The 23,032-nt window shown below is 37.8% G+C and overlaps 1 protein-coding gene across 1 annotated transcript; it reads right to left on the reverse strand.

Annotated features, from left to right (window-relative positions):
• Positions 1–177: 177 nt before the first annotated feature.
• On the reverse strand, positions 178–22,830 carry LOC139733642 (uncharacterized). Its single transcript, XM_071644456.1, has 18 exons — positions 22,657–22,830; positions 22,061–22,162; positions 20,596–20,824; positions 19,793–19,895; positions 19,102–19,267; positions 17,916–18,027; positions 16,745–16,856; positions 14,851–15,001; positions 12,575–12,835; positions 10,911–11,078; positions 9,842–9,920; positions 8,702–8,803; positions 7,145–7,296; positions 6,607–6,684; positions 4,917–5,017; positions 3,459–3,609; positions 1,913–1,974; positions 178–460 (listed from the first exon to the last, which is right to left on the reverse strand). The coding sequence occupies exons 1-18, from the start codon at positions 22,828–22,830 to the stop codon at positions 298–300; spliced, it is 2,466 nt and encodes an 821-aa protein (XP_071500557.1). The 3' UTR covers positions 178–297.
• Between the last annotated feature and the right edge of the window lie 202 nt (positions 22,831–23,032).

The raw sequence follows: 23,032 nt of genomic DNA on the forward strand, positions 1-23,032 counted from the left end.
AATGTTCGCATGCATTTTAATTTCGCAAATTTTACGAGCACCAAGATTCGCGAAATTAGAATGCACGCAAAGGCTCTTGTCTACACTATATGCATTGAATGCCAGAGGCACTTCGCAAAAATTTTATGCCATGAAAAAGGCCTTCGCCTCCAATTCGCAAAAATTTTGTGCCGCTAAAATTTCATGTTTCACACTGACCGACAGATGCCATTTTGATTTCAGAGTCTCACCCTCAGTGGGCGAGACAAAAAGAGCCCTCAGATTGATTCTGATTTCTTCTGGAGCCATTCAATTCCTTCATCCTGATTCCTGGGTCAGCATCTGTATAAGCTGTGCCTTCAGGAGAGCTGTCGTCAGCCCCTGAACCTGTGCTGCCTGTCTGGGCGCATCACGCTGGCTGCTGAGTTGGTTCTTCGTCAGGTTCTCATTGATATGAAGAGTTTGTAGCAGGTTCAACGCACTGCAAAATAATTCAGATGTACAGTACAATAAATTCCTAAGTCCTCGGGACCGGCAGTTTTCTTTCCTCATATTGAAATTTTGTTATAACCGAACAAATACACAATAAATATCATAGAGAGGATAATGTTACGGCCTGGATTTTTACTTCGTTGTATTAAACCGGAATTTCATTTTAAGCGTGTTCATGGTAACATGAGTGCACTGTAGTAGCTGTTTCACGTTTAAAGAAAAGGTATCATTCAACACTGCAATCTTGATTTTGAATGACATCTGATTTGATTTGATATAATTTGATTTCTGCATTTTTCACATATTGAATAAACCATTTCCAAGAATACTTCAAGGTACAATTACATAGTATCAAAGGATTAACTGTATACAATAGGTACGGAATGCAATATCATACACGAACACCTATTAAAATCATATATATTTGAAATTATTAAGAAAGAAATGTAGAAGACCGCGATTATAAGCAAAAGTGTGGCTTTGATGGCAGCCTCTAGAAAAACATGCATATTAAGATCTGAAAATGTAAATGAGCAAGCTCTAAACCAGATACTATTGTATATGGAAATAAAATCTTATCCCAATCAATTAGCATATTAAAGCCTTTTCGCAGTTGTTACCGTGCATGTGCAAGAATGGCTTGACTACGCATTATATAAAAAACAATGCCTGGTAAACGGGGTGATGTGTGAGCAAAATGTGTACGACAAATTTTGATGAAGAAGACACCAGTGAACAAATAACTGCCAAATTTTGCTGACTTTTTTTTTCTTTTGTGAATGTTGATTCATGGTGTTTGGAAATCTGTTCATACACGTGTATATCATATACTTCTGTACTGTGAAAGATATTTGTTTGTTTTCTTGCTTTGTAAGAACTTAGTCGATCCTTGATCATGGGCCAATACTCTCGGGTTACTAACTCTTTCTGTGCCATGGTATAAACCCCCTGTGTGCCACATTATTTTGAGACACCAACGTTGTCATGCTTTGGAAAAACATTCTGTTTTTCAAATCCATGTTCCCTTTTATAGATTGCTGTTTCACTGGACCTGTAGTGAGCGAAGGTGCAGAGAAAATACCAACCTTTGCTTTGATGTAAATTGTATGACAATATGTTATTGGTTTTCTTTCAAATGACCAGGAACTACATTATTGCAAAAAGGCATGACTTTTGCACACAAAATAGTGACAGAAATTTAGATTTTACACAGAAATTCGGTAAGGGAACACCGCGTGCTAGTTAATCACCACATAAAATGTGAGCTATATGTGAGAGGAACGAAATCACGAGAAAAGCTTGCATTGTACTGTAGCCTCTGGTGACTTATCGATCGGTTTGGGCGGGTTTGTGCGTTTGAGCAGAATATGTGAATTTGGCATGCCGTCGACTGAGTCAGGCGTGCGAACGTAACGTGCCACATAAAGAGTTTAACACTTACGAGACAGATGATGGAAGACACGCCCACAGATCACTGTTGTACCGTTGCATGGCTGAGCTGTCCTGAAGGAGAAAAAGAGTAGGCATACTTTCAGTCAACACTTGTGTCATTTCAAATCTAGTGGAAACTAGAAGTAAGCTGGAAGCAAATAAGAATAGATATTTGAAATTTATGAAACCCAGAAATCAACTGAAACTAGAAATGTTGGTGTGGTCTCCCATTATAGTAGGTTTGTAGTACGGTATCATGACATTTGCTCCTGCGGCAATTGCTCCAATGAAATATCTGCATGCTGAGCCAAACATAAATTCCTCCCACAAACATAACCCTAACCCTAAAATGCTCATCCTCACATAAGAATAAACTGAAAACCCTTTCACAACCCTAACCCTACATCCTGGGGAAAATAAGACAGGAGCAATTGTCGCGGGAGCAAATGTTGTGTCACTCTGTAGTAAATCTTGACAGTGTGAGACAACAGTCTCTCATGATTGGTAAAAAAAAAAAATTTCAAAAAAAAAAAATGAAAAAGACAGGTCTCAACGTTTGATACAACAATCCCAAATGTACTTAGTGTATATGTGACCCTGCACCACAAAACAAACAAAAAGTCGCCAGACATGGATTTTTAGTAAAGAGCACATTCTGATAGAGCAGAGTTTTAAAATGATGTATAAGTCAATTCAAATGGATTCTCCTAACCTATATAAATATTGGAAAGAAAGCCCACACTCTGGAAAAGTTGTAACTGAGAAAAGGGGCTCTGAAGTACAGGGTCTATTCAAGCGCTTAATCTTTACTAAGCCATGCTACCTGTGCCATGAATGGGACAAAAAAACATGATGTAAGCCAATGCAGCAACACCAATGAAGGGATTATCGGATTATGCTGGAATTAAGCATCTTCCATTAACACATTCTGTCCACAGATAATGCCAACTTTCAAAGCAGTAGCGTCATCCTTTCAAAAGTTATTAGAGTTGGAAGTAAAGAGTGTGCAGAGGATTTTCAATAAATGAAAAGTAGCCTCTAAGAAAAAGCTGATCACACTTCTCTACCAAAAGGGGATGTAGAAAAACTGCTGGAAACCCACTTTCCCATTCAATTTATGATCCCAAACTCAACAATAATGTAGAAAAAGAGTAGTTCTTTCAGAAAATATGGAAAACTCGAAATTGACTTTGTTGACCCATTTCACCTTTCTTGAATCCTCACGTAAAATCAAGGGGTGCGACTTTTTGTTTGTTTTGTGATGCACGGTCACATATATTTATTCCTTGATCTAGATTTCAATTGAAAGGCTATGATTGTTTCATCCTAGACATCTTGAAATCTTAGCCATCCTGACTGTGTAGATTTATTTAAAAGAAATATTTTTTTCTGTTGGCTCACTGCGGGAGCCAACCAGCGATGTCGTCCAATAAAGGATCCATATGATCATTGAGAAAGGAAGACTACATACGTGCCTAAATCATCAATTTCTTGAGACCATGCCATGAAAAAAGGCCCCTAGTGTTCAAAGATGTAACCCAGTGTGACACACTCACGGTCAAGATGGCGCAGAGAAGGACGTGGAACAGCTCTCGGTGAGACAAGTCATTCTGCGGGACGTGGTGCTTTACGACGTCGATGGCAGCCTCCCACATGGCATGGCTGAGCAGGAGTTGTAGCGCCCTCATTGACCCATGATCTTTATCACTGGAAAGAACCAAGAGGTCAAAGGTTATGAAGGCTGATAAAGGTCTGCACTTAACATGTCAACACGCTTCAAGAAAACTCAATCCAACTTGGACCCTCTAATATGAGAGTATAATCATAGGATCATTATCAAACTGGTCTTAAATCAAGTGTCTTGTTTGGAATAAACTGCAAAAAGCAAAATGATAAGAGATAATGTGCTGCGAAAAAATAATTTTGAGTTACTGATTTCCAGAAATTGAGTTACTTTATAATACACGTCTATGAATCGTGGCATCAGCAATTCTAAATAGGAGCAAAGAAGATAGCTTAAATTTTATCATGGTTTATTTCTCTCACATATCACAAGTAATTTGTGAGATATTGAAGGTGGCTCTTCACCCATCCTCTTTCTCTGAGCCAAAGTCAATCACACTCTCACATTCAAGTTTGCGACCAATCTGGCAAAATGAATATTAGGGCAAATTTCCCCAAACTTACTGTAAAGCAGGAAATTTTTGCAGCATGAAACTCTAACAGAGTGGATCACAGCATGAAAGTTTCCTGAACTGTCACTAGCATCCAATGTAGTTTTAGTGTAGACAAGACCTTTCGTGTGCATATTAATTTTGTGTATTTTGGCTCTCATGAAATTCGCGAAATCAAAATGCACAAGAAAATGTCTGATTTTATAGTAGGAGCTACAGTGCTGGGTGTAAAAGAAAGTCAGTCAAACTAGGTACAACATGTAAATCTCAATCGTGCACATCACAATTTTGCAACATGCTAGGTCACAAACAAAGAATTCTGTAAAACCAGACATTTTTGTGTGCATTTTGATATCGCAAATTTCACAAGAGCCAAGATTCACAATCATAATGCACTTGAAAGGTCTTGTCTGTACAATGTAATGCTATGCTTTGAGTGCCTGTGGAAATTCATGAAAATTTCATGCCATGAAAAATGCCAAGCGTTGACTCAAATTCGTGAAAATTGCATCCAAAGAAGATTTCTTGCTATGCAGTAGGACCTACCATTCTAGGTGTAAAAGAAAGTCAGTAAAACTACGTACACTGTACAGTGGATTCCCATTATAGCGAAGTCCTCGGGACCAGCAGTGTTCTTTCTTTATATCGAAATTTCGTTATAACTGAACAAATAAACAATAAAAAAACATAGAGCCGATAATTTTGCGACCTGGATTTTTATTTCGTTGTAACCGGAATTTTGTTATAACGGAAGTGCACTGTACAAGTACAATCATAACCATGTACATCACGGTTTTGCAATGTGCTCACTCACAAACCACAAATTCAGCTCAAATGTACCTTTGCCGAATAAGGTGCGCAAGGGCCTCCACTGCCTCGGGAATATTAACAGATCTGGTGGGTTGAGGGAGTATATCCACCAACACCCCACTCAATGAGATCTGTGGAGAGCAGAAGAGGGACAGAAGTCAGCTTCCGGTGATTGCTCGATATCACACCACAGTGATTCATGCCAAACATAGTCATAGATAGTGCATTAGCCACACTATCTGTTTATTTTTCACATACCTGTCACATCAAATCATTCAGCTCAGAAACAATTGTGCAGTATCACTGCATCACACGCTAATGTTCATGCCATCAGCCTTGTCAGAAACGTTAAGATGTTTGCTTCCTCCGTCAGCCTTGTTTATTTGATATGGGCCCTGTTTCATAAAGCTGTTTGTAAAGTTATGAACAACTTACAAGAATGATGTGCTATACTTATCAGAATTTCCATAATTCAGCACAAGAACTAATCACCAGTCGCTCGTAAGTTGTTCGTAACTTTACGAACAGCTTTATGAACCCCCCCCCCCCCCCCCCCCCCCGTCTCATACCCAAAATGAACACTTTAGTTAAAATTCCAAAATGTATGTAAAACCCTGCTTTGATCACCTCTTTTATTTCATTCATTTGAAATACAAAACAGAACACTTTATAGCTTTTAAAAACAGGAAGTTAGGCACTCACATTAAAAAAAAAAAATGTTTTCCTACTCTGATTGCTTGACTAGTATGTACAATACTTATGACTATGTGTAGTGTATGTGCACGTGAACCCTTTGTACAGTTTTATTGTACAGTTGAACCTCTCTTATCCGGCCTCCCTTTATCCGGATCTCTCTATTATACGGACGCAATCTCGCCTTGATTTTTTTTTTATGATTACGGAAGGAAAGGGGGATTCCCAACTCCTTGACAACTCCTACACAAACACACATGAATTACATATACTTGATACATTTCTTAATAGTTATTTAGGTAAATAATCCCAAGAATTTATAAAAGAAAATGATTTCATTCTTGCAAACACGAACCTCTATTTTGGGGTCTGTTACTGAGTGTAACAATGAAAAGGTTGCAGTATACACATTACTACATGTGGTACTACAATGGGCTACTGTACATGTGTATGTAAATTATGTACATGTATAAAGCATTGAGTCTCCCGTATCCGGCCAAATCCCTTATCCGGATGAGCCCCGGTCCCGACTTGTCCGGATACGAGAGGTTCAACTGTACTTGAAAAGAGAAAAAAAATAAACAGTAGGAGTCTCAAGACGGATATAAACAAGTTTACCAACTATGCACTTGTCCATCCTGCTGCATAATATACATGCATGAAGAGTTTGTTCGCAAAAACCGATAAGTCCATTTTTGAAGATTTTGAAGTATAGTCTCTGTCATAAAGTACAAAATAATACCTTATAAATGATATATTGGTCACTACATATAAAGGTATATTTTGAAGTTATGGTCAAAAGAAGCAAAAATTTTCTTATTATTTTCTTTATTTTTCTTGACCTTTAATCGCAAATATCTCCATTTGGCAAATATGGACTTATCGGTCTTTGCGAACAAACTCTTCACATGTAGTATCTGCACAGGAGTGTGTGCTGTACACAAAATTTATGTTTGGTCACATGACTAGAATAATCACATGCCATTGGCTACACGCTTGAACCCATCCCATGGCATGCCATATATACCCCACGTCTCTTCCTCGTAAAGGCGGTTGTATCTTGGGCCGTCTGCTGGGACATCTGAAAATATTCCACAGCTCGAACCTACAGAAAGATAGGACAATAATATCAAACATGAAGATTCATTGTTTATTTACAATGTATTCCGAGTTTCTACATTTTTAAAGCAAGAATCATTATAACTACATACACTTTTAGATAAATAGTACAACGGTATAGATAAATTCAATCCAAAGAGTCCCACCTACTGGTGTGGAGCTAACATACAGTTGTATGACACTGCAATGACAGTGTATGTACAAGCCTTGTACATCTACCACCAGTTTGATCCATAGGGTTCCAGTAACATCGGTATTGAGCTAGCGTACGTATGGTACCGCATACACACTGTACCACCTGTTTGACCCAAAGGGTTCCAGTACCACCACCAGTGTGGAGCTATAGTGCATGACACACTGCAAATCACTGATTGAATCCACAGAGTCAATCTCTACAGGATAATGACACTCACTACATCCTTCTAAACACCAAGTTCTCCTCTTACCAGTTTGGCAGGCTGATGGAGGAAGAGCAGTCGACACAGGAGCTTCAGAAAGCGGCAACCCTCCTCAGTACCCGTGCTGCAGAGGGAGGCGTACCTCAGACATGACTGAGGAGCCCGCTCACTCCACAGATCAACAGTCCCACCTGGAGATTCTACTGGTGGGAAGAATGATATTGCATGTTAAATCAACCTCTGCAGTACAATGGGACCTTAATTGTTATAAAGAGGCCACATATAACATGACCCTCGTACAATAAGGTGGTTTTGTAGATTCCAACTCTAAGTATTTCTTTGTTTTCATACCCTGGTAAAGTGAGAACTCTAATACAGCAAGGTACAGTGTAATTGTCATGGATTCTTATGGTCATCATAATACATGGTTCACTGTCCATACAATTTGCTGGCTATTGTGGCACCTTCATACTTCATAGTGGCACACTGCAAAATGACACAATTCCAAAAGCAGAAACTTTACCTAAATTACCCTGAAGTTCATCTGCAAACTTCTGGCTGTTAAGAATGACTATTAAGCGCTATATTGATCAATCAACACAAAATAATATCACAGTCAGCGCCAGGAAACGACAACCGACCAGATAGCCTTGCAATTTGTAGTCTAGGGGCTTGATTGTACCTCCAGACCACTTAATACACAACAGGCTCAATGCCATCTCTCCTGCCCCCCCCCCCCCCCTCCTCATCAAAGTTAAATAAAAACAAAAGATTATCATGATAATTGTTATCATTATCATTATTACAAGCGTTATCAATATCATTATCATTATTATTATCATTATTTATTCTTATTAATATTACTATTATTATTAGCATTAGCATTATTATTATTATTATTATTATTATTATTATTATTATTATTATTAATATTAATAACTGGTACTAGTATAATTATATGAAGTATATGCTACACCTTCTGGTCTCTTGACATTCGTATATCAAAATCATTGTCACCTTTGCTCAAATAGACTGAATGTTAAATCACAGTGATGTGAAGTCTGCGCACTTCTGATGTACAGTGTAAATATAAGAAATTATAATTACCTGTGCACCAATGTAAAATTTCGATTCTTGTACAGATCAAGTATGATACAAGTGCTTAATGGGCAATACAATGCTATTATGTTTTGCCTTCAACTATTTATAACTTTGCCTGTAAAAAAAGGAAATTCAAAGCAGAACGGTATGGAGATATATCTTGTGGATACATAAGAACACACAGTGCACATCACATGTAACTTAAAAAAAAAAAAAATAAATGTATCTCTATAGAGAATTATTACTGAATGTGAGTAATACCCACACCTAATACTGAGGGAGTTTTAATAGCTAAACCCATATTCAGCTTGCACGCTATTCATTCAAAAAAAAAAAATGCTGTTACCATGGCAATGCATAATTCAACATCGAGTATTAAAGACATGTTTTGCTCATTTAAAAATTATGTTAGTCACATGTGCCATATCTCAAGTGAAATGCTCAATATCTGTGGGAGTTACAGGTGTGTAGCTGAATCCACAATTTTTAAAATATTATCCTCACCAGTCTCCATTGCTTTTTCCAGATCAAGCTCCTCTAGCAGACACTGAAGCACTCTCCCTGGAAACTGCTGAGAAATGAGCTCCAGTCTGCCAAGCCTAAGACCTGGTTTAGCATGCCAACAATATGAACAACAAAATTATAACACCACAGCCCATTGATACATGCTGCATAAACAAACACACTTAATGGCTTGCACAATACAAATACCAGGGCTATCAAAGTTCCCAGAATTTCATAAAGATACTTTGAGCCATTTCTGAGGCATGAAGAAAAGAAGTGAAATTTTACGATTTTCACATGACCTTTGACCCAATGGCCCACAACTGTCATTAGAGAATCTTTATCTAGTGACACTTTATCCAGTGACACTCCATGATGGAGACATAACAATCATTGTTACAGTTGAACCTCTCGTATCCGGACAAGTCGGGACCGGGGCTCATCCGGATAAGGGATTTGGCCGGATACGGGAGACTCAATGCTTTATACATGTACATATACATACACATGTACTGATGTAGCCCATTGTAGTACCACATGTAGTAATGTGTATACTGCAACCTTTTCATTGTTACATTTGGGGATGTTTGGGGATGTTAAAATGTCTGAAGGTAAGCAATTTGGAAGGAAATTTGATGTAATGTATGTTAATCATGTTGGAAGTAATATGTAATTCATGTGTGTTTGTGTAGGAGTTCTCAAGGAGTTGGGAATCCCCCTTTCGTCCCGAAATTATTTAAAACAAAATCACGGCGAGATTGCGTCCGTATAATAGAGAGATCCGGATAAAGCGAGGCCGGATAAGAGAGGTTCAACTGTATTTATAACAGTGAAAGACAATTTGTCAATTAGTTGCAATGAAAAAAACAATTTGCAGCAAAAATTATCAATTTAACTCCTAATCTTGCTGATATTGTCCTGTCTTTCATAGTCTCTCTCAAGCAACAGCACTTGATAATCTGCATGACATTGCCATGTTATCACAACAACATATATTACCAACTACAATTTCTTTCAACATCTGGATTATAATGGATGCTCAAACATGAGCTGCTTTAATGGTAAAAACGAGATTCACAAACATACATACGGTTACATAAAAGAATAAAATTCCTTAGGACAAAGAGAGAGTTGAATTACCCAAAGGAATTGAGGAGTCCTCGAGACAGCTCTTGACTTCGCCAGCTACCGTTGGCCCACATCTTGACCGAAGTCCATCCTACATAAATGATTGGATGCAAGATTCAGAACACGGATTCACAATATTATTCAATACACCAAAAGAACTGAAAAAAACAGAGTACTAATCATGAACAAAGGAGAGTTTAATTACGAAGAATCACTTCCATTCATTACTTATTGGGACAAGCTTTAGAATAACTTTCTTCTATGTTTCATTACGTTGTCGTGTGCCCACGATAACAACACGAAATCATGCGATTCAAGGAAGGTGAGAAGAGGAGAACGACGCCAACACCGGCAAGGCCCATACATGTGAAGTATAACATGTGCCTTAAATGCCCCCAAAACAAGATTCTTTTTGCAGGTTTGACAGAAAATGGACAGGTCGGTAATCCACCTGTACAAAAGCAGTCAAGTGGTGCATGTACTCCCTTTCCAAGGTCAACTACATGTACCATTAAACAATGGAAATATCAAGGTATGAACAGAGAGTGCACTGATCAGCCCACAAACTCCTTTGTCATACACAAGAGACGCACCTGAATGGGGACAGCAAAATCAAATATCGACTGAGCTCGCTTTGATCGCTATGTACATCTCTATACGAGTTTTACAGCAAAGCAAGTGTACACTACATTAGAGAAAAGGCAAATAGTACTGTGATACATGCAGTTTTTATTCATAAAGAAAACAAATATTGATCGAAGAAACTCTTATCTTAACCATCTTTCTGGGCAGCATAACTCAGAATAACATGAATTAAGGCCACAAATGCAGGCACTCCTGTCTACGCTTTGGGAACCTGGTACACCAGGTTCCTGTTATATCAGTTGATGCCACAGGAACCTGGGACCTGTTTTATGAAGAGTCATAATTGATTATACAGTACGTTGAGTTCTATCATAAGTCTATGGCAGCCTGTGTGGTAAGGAAATTTATAATCAATTGTATCTTTTGACAAAACGGGGCCTGGGTATATACCAAGTTCCTGTAAGGAACAGGTTAATATACTTGAAGAGTTCACTACCTTTGCTGTATCGTCCCTCTGTTTCTGAATCTGCCAGAAATCATCCAGTAAGGGCAGCATCGACTCGTTGAGAGTGGTGTCTGGTGTCCGATCCTTTCTCTGCTCGTGGTCCTGTTGCAGCTCTTCGAGCCCCTTTGCAAAATCAGGTTTGTGATGTTCTCCTGCCCCCTGCTGAGAAATTTACATGGATGGTATGGTTTGGGGTTAGATGGGGCTACAGGCTTCCAACTTTGGTGTGTGTGTTTGTGAGATAATGAGAAAACCTTTTGGGAAATATGAAAGAACATGAAATTCTTAAGAGGAATTCAAAGTTTATTTGATGAAAATTGGTTTTGAAATGGATGAGATATCCAAACAAGACGATCCTAATAAAATGCTACAGGCCATATGTGACCGTGCACCTCAAAACGAACATAAAGTCGCACACACTGATTTTGCGTGAGGACTGAAAATAAGTGAAATGGGTCAACCTAGCCAAACTTGACTTTTTCATATTTTCTGAAAGAGCGGGTCTTCTTTTACATTATGCTAAAATTTGGTATCATAAAACGGGCAGGAAAGTGGTTTTTTTTAGTAGTTTATCTCGAACATTTTTGGTAGAATAGTGTGATTAGGTGTGTCTTTAGAATCCCTTTTTCATTTCTGATAAACCTTGTCCACACTCTTCACTTTCAACTCTAATAACTTTTGAAAGGATAGGACTACTGCTTTGAAAGTTGGCATTGATTATGGACAGAATGTGTTAATGAGGCATGCTTAATTTCACTTTAATCTGATAATGCCTTCATTGTTGTTACTCTGGTGGTTTACTTCCTGTCTTTTGTCCCATTCATTGCACAGCCAGTACGGCTTGGTAAAGATTAAGCGCTTGAATAGACACTGTACTTCAGAGCCTCTTTTCTCACTTCACACTTTTCCTGGGTTTGTGCTTTGTTTCCAATATTTAGGTATGTTAGGAGAGTCCATTTGATTTGAGTTACACATCATTTTAAAGCTTAAAGTCTGCTCTTTCAGAATATGGTCTTAATTAAAAATTGATGTCTGACGACTTTTTGTTTGTTTTGAGGTGCAGTGTCACATATGGCCTGTAGCATTTCAAAAAAGTTTATTGAATGAAAATCAGTTTTGAAATGACTGAGATATCCCAAAACAAGGTAAAACAAAGCGATCCTAATAAAAGTCATCATTCGCACTGTCATCCCTGACGAAGGGGGAGGCCCCCGAAAATTCGGATTTTGAATTAAAATCAAAGAAATTGGCATTTAATGCATTCCTCTATTGTGACATTATTATTGCTATTTCTAGTACTGCCAATACGCGGAGCGACTACAATGTTTGGAACAAGACTCATATCCATATGATATTGATGTGCTCGAAAATTGAACTGATCTACTTTGAGTGTGCTTTTATATACAAGCCTTGTACACCCTAAGTTTGCAAAACTGTTTTTGCAGTGTACCTGGTATTTCACATAATGGATTATGGGGGGAAAAAAGGTTTGGTTGTGTGCAAAGAAAAAACAGGGCTTCAGGATTGGCAAAAAAATTATAAGGAAAAAAAAAAGCATTGTGGGGCTCCTTGTTGTTGTTATTGTTGTTGGCATAAGTGTTGTTTTTTAGTTGCAGGCTCTTGTAATCTTTTTAATACTGCCTTGTGGGCCCTACCTGGAGTAGGTTGACTAGCAATGCCTCATTCTGGAAGATGGCATCGTCACGGAGAATTTCCAGATTGAGCCCTGCATCCGAAGCCCCTTCCTCTCCTCCTCCTCCTCCTCCTTCTCCTCCTCCTCCACTCTCATCCCTGGACAACTGGGAGTGCGCCCTCTCTAGTTCCAGGGATGCAGCCATCCTGCCCAGGCCATATTTCTGGAGCTGCTCGGTGGTGCTCGAGGCATCCGCCTTGGCCGCCGCGGGGGCAGCATGCATCTTGGTGTAAGGGTGAGATGCAGTAAATGTAGAGGAAAAGTGAAACAGCTGATCCCATGTATGCACTACGTGCTTTCTGTCTCACTGTAGTACATATCATGTTATTACAAGCTATAGAACTTTATATAAAGCTCCCTTTCTTCCATTTGTTGTGTATCCTTCAGGGCCTGAAGATTAATCACACTGCAGAGTGGCGCATGCACATCAGCCAAGCCATGAGCACAGATACAGTGTACATGTACAAATTAGGCTCTCGGTGCACATATTTACTGACAGATCTTGGGTATGTTTCACGTGTACGGTAAGACATAAAATGATACATACCACTATAGTTTCTGTCAAAATTCAAATGCTCTGGAATTACAAAATGTAGATGTCGGCATTTCAAGACATGCCCTTTTGGACCTTCATATCATTATCTGACTTCTGGAAAGGTTTATGTAATTCTGATAGGAGAATTATACAGTAATTGCAAAATGAATAAATCCCCTAGTCTTATACATTGTAGTATTGCTAAAGATTTTGAACAGACTGTAAAAGTGAATACTAATGCAAACAAAACATTTTTCTCATAGTGTACTCTTTTGCAGACAGTTCAAGTCATATTCTAAGCATTCGTTTAAAAAAGATACTTTTTGTTGATGTTCTTTATTGTTTAACACATGCGATCTCATGCAGAAACATCCATTGTAAGAATTTGCAGACACTCTAAACAAGGATGTATCTGTAGCAACTGCTTGACAAAGTGCCCTTCATTGATGTAAATTTTTTGTCAACAAAGGGCAATTTGTCAATCACTTGCGATAAAAAACGATTTGACATAAGAATTCATTACAAGGATATATTTCATTCATAAGATCAGGATCCTTCAGTAATATGAGATTCAGCATTGTGTGGGTATGGTACAAACTGCTTAAAGGGACTGTACAGTACTGATTGATGATGATGATGAAGTCTTGTATAGCGCCGGTGTCCACCAAGTCAGGCGCTCATGGCGCTTGCTCCAAAATAAATACATAATTCAGCTTAAATTTCATGGGTGCACCGCTTGTGATATGACAGTTAAAATAAAAAGAAATAGTTCCAGGAAGTAATTGTCTCCAGATGTGTAAACATACATTCTTACACATTGGCTAGTTTTTCAATTTGAAGAGATGGGTCTTGAGGGCTGTTTTAAAAGATTCTGTGGTAAGAGCTCTGCGGATAGACTGTGGAAGGCCATTCCATATCTTTGCAGCAGCCACGCGGAATGAACGAGCTCCCCAAGAGTTGTGTGCTCTGTGTTCCACCAGCAGGTACTTGTCTGCAGAACGTAGATTTTCTCTTGCTGGGACATATGGCTCTAGTAGATCACATATATATGATGGAGAACTGCCATTCAGTGCCTTGTACACAACCAAACTGATCTTATACTCAATCCTCTGTTCAACACATAGCCAATGTAGCTTTTTCAGAAGAGAGTTGATGCTTGTACTCTTCCTGGACATGGTGACAACTCTAGCTGCGCTATTCTGCAGGCGCTGAAGTCTGTGTATTTGTGATTTATTCAGATAATACAATACTGATTGGGGTGAGGATTTAGGTTTTTATATATATATATATATTTTTTTTTTTTTTTTGTGTGAGGTAATGAGAAACCTCTTTGATATGAAATATGAAAGAGCATGTAATTTTAAGAAGGATGCAGCATTTATTTAATGAAAATTGGCCGTGAAATGGCTGAGATATCCAAAAAAGCAATCCTAATAAAATTGACGGGCCATGACTTTTATTAGGATCTTTGTTTTTCCTTGCTTTTATATCTCACTCATTTCAAAACCGATTTCATCAAATAAACTTTTGATTCCCTTTAGAATTGTATGCTCTTTACCATTTCATGGAGTGGTTTCTATGTATATCTCGCAAAACGTTACAAGCTGAATCCTCACCTCAACCAGTACTGTCCAGTCCCTTTAAAACAGAGTTCTACACATCGCAAGAATTTTGGTTTGATATCACAGATCAAGAATTGTTGCCGATACCTGTAGAATCCATATGCCATTTTCGCTCCACACTCCCAGCCGTGGGACACTCCCTGCTTGGTTCCATACATGAACGACCTTGGTGGAGGTCACTTCAGAGAGGCTGATTTCTTGCAGCAAATCTCCACATTTTGAGCTAAAGACTCTATGTTAAAAAAACACACAGACCATACCATGGTTTGAGAAGTGCAGAACCTCAAAGAACAATTTGTAAATAATCAAAAACCATTCATAGGGATAATGTACATTTTAGACCCGCTCACATTTTGTTTATATGGCTAATCAAAAACATTGATAACATCAATGACAAAACATAGTTGTTTGATGTAGAAATCTACTTTTATATAAAAAGCATGCAATGTCATATACTACAGAGTGCAGATAGGAACCTCACAGATCACTGCCTATCATTAATATTTCTGCCTGAAAAATGAAATAAAAACATACACTTGGATACCCATCATTGAACAGATGTGTATACCTAATATAGGGCTGCACACTAACCCATTTTCCCTACTGGTCTGAACCTTAAATTAACTAGTCCTGTACTTTTTTTTTTTCAGCCGGCCCCGACAATGTTATTTTTGTTATTTTTACCTGTCATATCGGACCAGTAAATTTCAATTAGCAATCCCTGAAATTTCTGTTGGTCTGACAGTGATTTTCCCTTGTCTGGGACCATTGGACCAGTATCAGTGTTCAGCATTGCCTAATATTTGCATCTAATTCTGCTAACATGGAAATGACATTGACATGAAGGTGCAGGTCCTGATAGTCATATTTTATGGCTATCTCTTGAATGAACAAAATTAAAAATTAAAAAACAAAAACAAAACAAAAAACAAAACAAAACAAAAAAACTAAACAATGCACAAATGTGACAAACCATAATGGTACTCTGATAAAATCACAGACTATGGAGGCACTAGAATTGCAGAAGACAGTGATTTGCCTGAAAAATACACACTTGAATCTGGTTTAAAACTAAAAATGTTGCTATTTCCATTATACTACATTGTATCTCCTGTCCAAATCTTACAGTCAGAGAATGCTTTGAAATTTGGTATTCTTTTTTGTTATTTTTTGAAGTATTTTGTAGCTATCGTTAATGGTACAAGTTCCAACCTCAGTCAGTATTGTCAAAACTGAGCTTGTCTGGCTGCAAGTTCTCTTGTACGTGATAGAACACTGCACATCACTGGAAGATTCAGAATTAGAGATTTTGAAAAGACCATGATAAATAAATACAACTCTTTAATGTAAACCCAGAAATTTTTGCATGCATTTTCATTTTGCAAATTTTACAAGTGAGGTAAAATACTCAAAATTATAATGTAAAAGTTCTTATCTCCACTACAGTATAATGCATTGGATGCCAATGGCAATTCGCAAAAAATTCATGCCACTACAAGGAAGTTAATTCCAACTCATGAAAATCAATATTGCCGTGAATATTTCTCGCTCTACGGTTCTGCGAGTTTATCAGGGTTTCAGGGTGACAAAGCGCAAACAAGAATCTATTACCCACTCACAAAATTACACAGCACACTCATGCACACATAAAGTACTGTATACGCCGAATATTTCACGAGGTTTTTATGTTCGTGAATTTCGCGAGTCAGCTGCTATTCGCGAAATTAAAAACACGCAAAAATATTGACTCTGGCGCCGATATGAATGTGAAGAACGCGTACACATTTCTCCGTTCAGTACAGACTCCACGATCGCGACTTTAACCACTCGCGAAATTGTCCGGAAGTTCCCATTCGCGAAAATTTAGACTCGCAAAATATATGGCGTATACAGTATACAATGTACAGTATTCATAGTCACAACTCCCTTTTGCATAATCACCTGCATGACGCCTCAAGTGAAACACAACATGTACCTGATCATTGCCTCATCACTGAAGACAGCACCAAGTAGGAAACGGTAGGCAAACCAGGATGAGGTTGCCATGACGTCAACATCCACCATGCTGAAAGATGCCACCACTTCATCTATGCAGGCAGAAAAAAAAAAGGTAAGGACAGATCGGTCATATGAGCACCTCCAAGATGGTTAAATGATATGACTTTTAAATGATAAGAGGTTGGGAAAAATGGAATAACTGACGTTAACCAATTGAGGACAAGTCCCGAGTATACTCGGGCAGGGGTCTATGGGAAATGCATGTTGAAACAAAATCAGCCTGTCTTCAACGGGTTTAAAGACACAAATATGAAGGACACTGGTAAACACAGTGTCTGACAATTTAAGAAATTGTCAGACATTACTGACTATAACCTGTAGGATGATGTCCTAATACATAAAAAGACACTTCAACTCACAAAAGACTTGAGAATTATGTTTTCATCACAAGAGATCGAAGAACAAATACCATTTTCTTCATAAGTAGTTTAGCAAATGGTTAATTGTAACACTTTTGTCTATATATGCACTATTGAGTATATATGGTAAATGTGGTAAACTCATAAAGCATTACTCTTCGGAAGATTTCAGTGTTCATTTCATCTAGTCTTTACGAGATTCATGTCAACACAATATCGCACACTCTGGCAGCATCTAAGAGTAATTCATCCAAGATAATTCAAAACCATTGCTTGTAGTGTATAAAGAACATTGTAAGTTTCTCTGAGTTCAAACATGGTACACCCGATGCCAACACGCAGTGAGTTAATTAGATACCTTTATTTGCATGTAGACATTGACTTCTATTGATGTATTGCATCTAATGTGGACCTGATTGAGCTAAATGCACATCACATATCTTTCTACCAGTCTGTGTGTTCTCTACTTTTGCCTCTTAACCCATTGAGGGCGGGCTGGTTTTACTGACACGCATTTCCCATAGACACTTGTCTGAGCATACTTAGGACTCATCCTCAACAGGTTAACACCCTCTGTAAATATCTTGGGAAAAAAGATCCTGACACTTTGATAATAATTGCATATCATGTATGGTCTGAAAAGGCAGTATACTGTTGCAGAATTCTTACAGGTGTGTAGATACCATTTGTAGCTTGTAGTATAAATTTGTATGATAAGATATCACATACCTCCATCATGTGATATTGTGTGCACAGTTGCATTGTCTGCTATCAGGAACATCTGACCAGTGTGTGGTTCCATTGCCATGGCAACCACATTGCTGTGCTTCTCTCTAGAAAACTGAATTCAAATACACAAATATTCAAACTGACATGTAACAGACTGTCAAATGCAATTAACAAACAAATAAGAACAAACATTAACAATTTACCCACAAAAATGAGACAAAATAAAAGAAATATACCATGACAAAAAAAAAAATATATAAGACACAGTTTTATTCGGTTTGATAGCAAGGGATAAAGAATTTCCAAAACAAAGAAGAAGGAAAACAAAAACAACACTGATTGACCTAGCAGGAATGATAACTTGGCAAACAAAGTGAAAGGAAATAAGTCCGATTAAAAAAAAAAAAATGTATAACAATTTCCATCATACTTTTCCTTGTGGTGTCCACATACTTAATGGCTGTAGTATATCCATTTTGATGTCAGCTAACATCACCTGGAAGAAGTTGTATCTTACTTTCTCCACTTGGAAAGGAGGCACTTGCTAAAAATGATGACATATGAACTCAACACGGTGCTGCAGTGATCCAGTTACAAGCCTTGTCATGTGATTATATCAAATCTAGTATGTCTATTATGGCTAAAAACTTGGTGTTAAAAAATCAGTATTCAGTGTGTGTTGGGTGTATGGACACTATCAACAAAAGCCTCATTTAAATACCTCACAGATTGCTGATGTACATATAGAAACTGTGAGCATACCAGAAATTCTGTGTTATTCTCTTTTCATATCAAACATGCCATCATTATCAACCCCTTTGCGCTCAGAACCTGGATGTGCCACACTATAAAACCTACTGGGGATCATCACATCAATGAAGGAAGAATATGAATGCAAGTTTAATGCCAATGCATAAGCCCACACACATATCATTCCATTTCAAGTTATTGTTCTTTAAACTATCAAAGTATTCACATATTGAAAAACAAGAAATTTTTGTGAACTGGAATCAAATTATACCTTTTTCATAGCATGAAATTCTTGCAAATTGCCACTGGCATCCAATACATGACGGTATAGACAAGAACTTTCGTGTCCATTTAGATTTGTGAATCTTGGCTCTAGTAAAATTTGTGAAATTAAAATGCAAGCAAAACCTTCTGGTTTTACAGTAAAGGGGCCTACCTCACTCCATCTGTGTATCAAACTCTCAGCATGTTCTGTGAAGTCTAGAGGGAAGACAGTGTCCCTCCTCACACACCCCTTTCCAAGAATGGAAGAGGCAAGCTCTACTGTTCTCTCTCCTGTATTTGCATGCACCTTGAAGTAGAGTCCTGCTGGGCTGGGCTTTCTGCATTGTGAAAAATAGGGGTGGATTTATGTATATAGTAAACAAATAACCATCACCTTTGAAATGAAGCAAAAAGTCAGTAAGTCAGCACATACATGTACATTACAAATACCTATAATCATAACTACTTGCCTACAAACATGTTATGCCAGATTTACAGACTGTCAGAACAGAAGAAGGTAAAATACACTTACATCACTTCATTACATTTTATCTCTTCTAAAATAGAACTACAAGTGTACTAGTATTGAAATATGAAGTTTTACCATATTTGATTTTAATTAGACAATGCCAAAACAACAAAGGGGAAAACTTGAGGAGTGTTCTCTTTGAAGCAATGTTTAACATAATTTGCTTCTTTTACATGTTCAGATTATTCCACAGTGAATGTGTGACAAAACCAAATTTCCATGCCCTGTTTTTATATATACCTTGGACAAATAAAGAAATGAAGTGAAACGAAATTAGATGAAATGAAATATATAACTGTACATGTTGTACAGTATCTACTAATGTTTCTCATACCTAGGGTGCACCAGAATGCAGTCTCCTCCGTACGAGGCAAAGATCATCAGCTCGGTTGGGCAACGAGAGAGTAACACTGTGGGCGACTTGATGCCTTTGCAGTCTATAAATCAAACATGAGAATGATAATGATGATGTTGATGATGATGACGATGATGATGGTAATTAATGATAATCACAAATATTAATTATGAAAATAATTAATTATAATCACAATGTTATAACAATATTAACAAAAATACTGATATCAGCAAAAATGGCATGAATAATGACAACAATAATGATAATAATATAACATAAATCATCATCATTAACATAATCATCATCATCATCATAGTGATAATAAAGAAGTAGAAGTTTAAAGTTCCAGCATGGAACTTGACATATATGATATTGATCTCCAAGAGATATCTTATGATGATAGAGACAATGATAATACTAGTAACTTATAATGATAATAATACCAATAATAAGTGCAAACAACAAAACATACTACATGTATGACTATATAGTGATGATAATATTATCATTTTAAACAGAACAAACTGACTCTTTCTGGCTCATCTGGGATACAGATAACATCAGATGTACACTGTATGTCTGGCATAATCTTAAGAATAAAAAATAAACTATCTTGCTGACAAAGAAAAAAAAAATGCTGTACACAGACAGATCATATTCTTAGCACCATTCTTGCATGCATCAACTCTAATACTTTTCAAAGACAAAACAGCACTGGACCTTCGCACAGGAGTGAAAACGCAGCACGATTGGATACGAAACGGTTCACATGGGAAACTTACAAGGCTCCAGTTCAGCACTCAAGAGATTGAAGAAGACGCTCTCCGCCTCTTTCCTCTCCTCGACCCACACCAGGCTGTTGCCATGGTGACGGCTGTAGGTGGCGCTCTTCACGCTGACATTGCTGCCGCTCGCACCCAGGGTGAACTGCGCCCTCTTCCTCCAGGGCGGGGTGCTAGAGTCTTGGGGGCGGAAGTTCTCGTAAACCTTGACCAGACCGTTCTTGTGAAACTACGAACATTATCAAAAAACAGGAGTCATTATACCTCTGTAATCATTGAAATGGGCGAACTGAGTATATAAACGATGTAGACCTGTTGTATTTAAGCGGCCTGTCCCAATAAGAGCATAATAATGTTCCAAAACACCAAATTTATGATTTTCAGCCCTTTCCACTTTATGATTTTGACGAAAGAATACTCACTTGATTGAGCAGAGTTGTTTTGAGAAAACATGAATACACACTGTAGCTTCGAAGTTATAAAGCACTTTCCAAATTTTATCACTTTTGCCATCTTTGCATCAGATACATAACTCTCTTCTGACCCATCACATGCTAATCAACTTAATTAATTCGGAGTCAAGTATCCAATCATTTCTAGTAAACTTGGGATTAATTGTACTCTGAAGATCTGAAGATCAGATCACTTTCATTCTCTTTTAGTTAACATCATATACTATACAATATACACTTCATATTTTGCAATTATGATTTACTGTAAAACTAGAAATGTTTGCGTGCATTTTAATTTCGCAAATTTCGCGAGCGCCAAGATTCGCGAAATTAAAATGCACGCGAAATTTCTTATCTACACTATATGCATTGAACGCAAGAGGCAATTCACGAAAGTTTCTTGCCACGAAAAAGGCCGTCGGCTCCAATTCGCGAAAATTTTGTGCCGCAAATATATCATGTTTTACAATATTGCAAATTGGGACTTGTAAGACAATTTTGCAAGAGTTGAATTTGTCATCAAGAACCACAATATGATGAAATGATACATGGGTATCACAGGTTTCTCAGGAGAAAACTAATACTGTTTCCCAGCTTGGCTTCTAGTTTGCAGGGTAATTGGGTTTACAGGAGGTAATATTTTTGCGAATCTATAATCTGCAAATATGAGTCAATTTGTGAAATAACATAAAAACATGACAATAGTTCAAATACACCAGGGGACTACTTTCATAAAAAAGTTGCTCTATTAGCAATGGCTGCTGCAATAGCAAGTGTCATGTCATAGCAACCACTACAAAAGAATCCTGTTTCATGATTGGTTGTCGCTACAAGAAGTTGTCATTCTAGCAAGAGTTGCTATCCCAACACCTTTCATGAAATGGGGTCCTGAGGTAGGACACTATAACTGTAACACAAACTTTCCTTGCGATACCTTTGACATTGTCACTGCTCACTGATGTGCGTTTTTGAAAGATTAATCATCCTCATATCACTGCATGGCAACCACTTACCACGAGAAGAACATCACTGGTATCCTTGGCGAAACAGAGCTGGACAACAGGGGACACTTTGGCCGAAACCGTGAACTGTTTGGCGGGCACTGACCCTCGGACCTACAAATATGACAAGGGAAAAAAACAGCAGTGAGGCAACGATGATAACAGATGATCAAGCTGCGTTAATATCCGTGAATTTCTCTCCTTTTTTTCCTGCAGAAAATGTCATATCAATCATGCTTCATCGGTGTAATCTTCAGGCTAGCATAATGAGACAATGTTGGAGGTGAATTACTATTAAATACCAAATACTATAGAATACAGTCACTATAAGCCAAAGCAATGGACAGTCTATTAATACATGCCTTATCTTTTTCTCAAAAAGATGAAAGTTTTGTCCATGTTCTGATACTTCCTATTTAAAGCTTTTCCAATTTAATTTTGATTTTGTTTTTAACTATAATCCTGCGGATACATTTAGTCAACATAAGTGAGACACATTAAATCAATCATTGCCAACATAAATTGTGCTCACTGAAAGTTTTCTGCGTAGTTACATACTCATACACCGATTATCCAGCGAGATGAGTACTCCTATTGTTTAAAAATACCTGATAGCCTCGAATTTGGGTCCCTCCATCCAGGGACAGAAAGACATGCCCCTGACACCCCCATACGGAATGGATTGTCCTCTTTAGCACGCCCTCTCTGGTGAAGATAGCATGAAGGTCCTGGTGTGGGAAGGGTGGTATAACAGAAATTGGTATGATCAACTGGTGTACCATTTTCTTTTTTTCTCTCTTTTTTTTGTGTGTGTGTATATCAACATACAAATTTGTCAAGTCCAATATCGTTGCTGGTGACAGGACCTTGTATCTCAAATTTTGGTGAAAATGACTTATTTGATTGATGGTCAGATACATGTAATCAGTTGTGATGTCCTGTCCAAGTCCTAGCTGTCTATTTAAAACAAATATGACACCACCA

Source organism: Diadema antillarum, unplaced genomic scaffold (assembly GCF_040938485.1).
Source record: "Diadema antillarum isolate AM-2024a unplaced genomic scaffold, OU_Dant_1.0 seq00000485_RagTag, whole genome shotgun sequence".
Taxonomy (NCBI): domain Eukaryota; kingdom Metazoa; phylum Echinodermata; class Echinoidea; order Diadematoida; family Diadematidae; genus Diadema; species Diadema antillarum.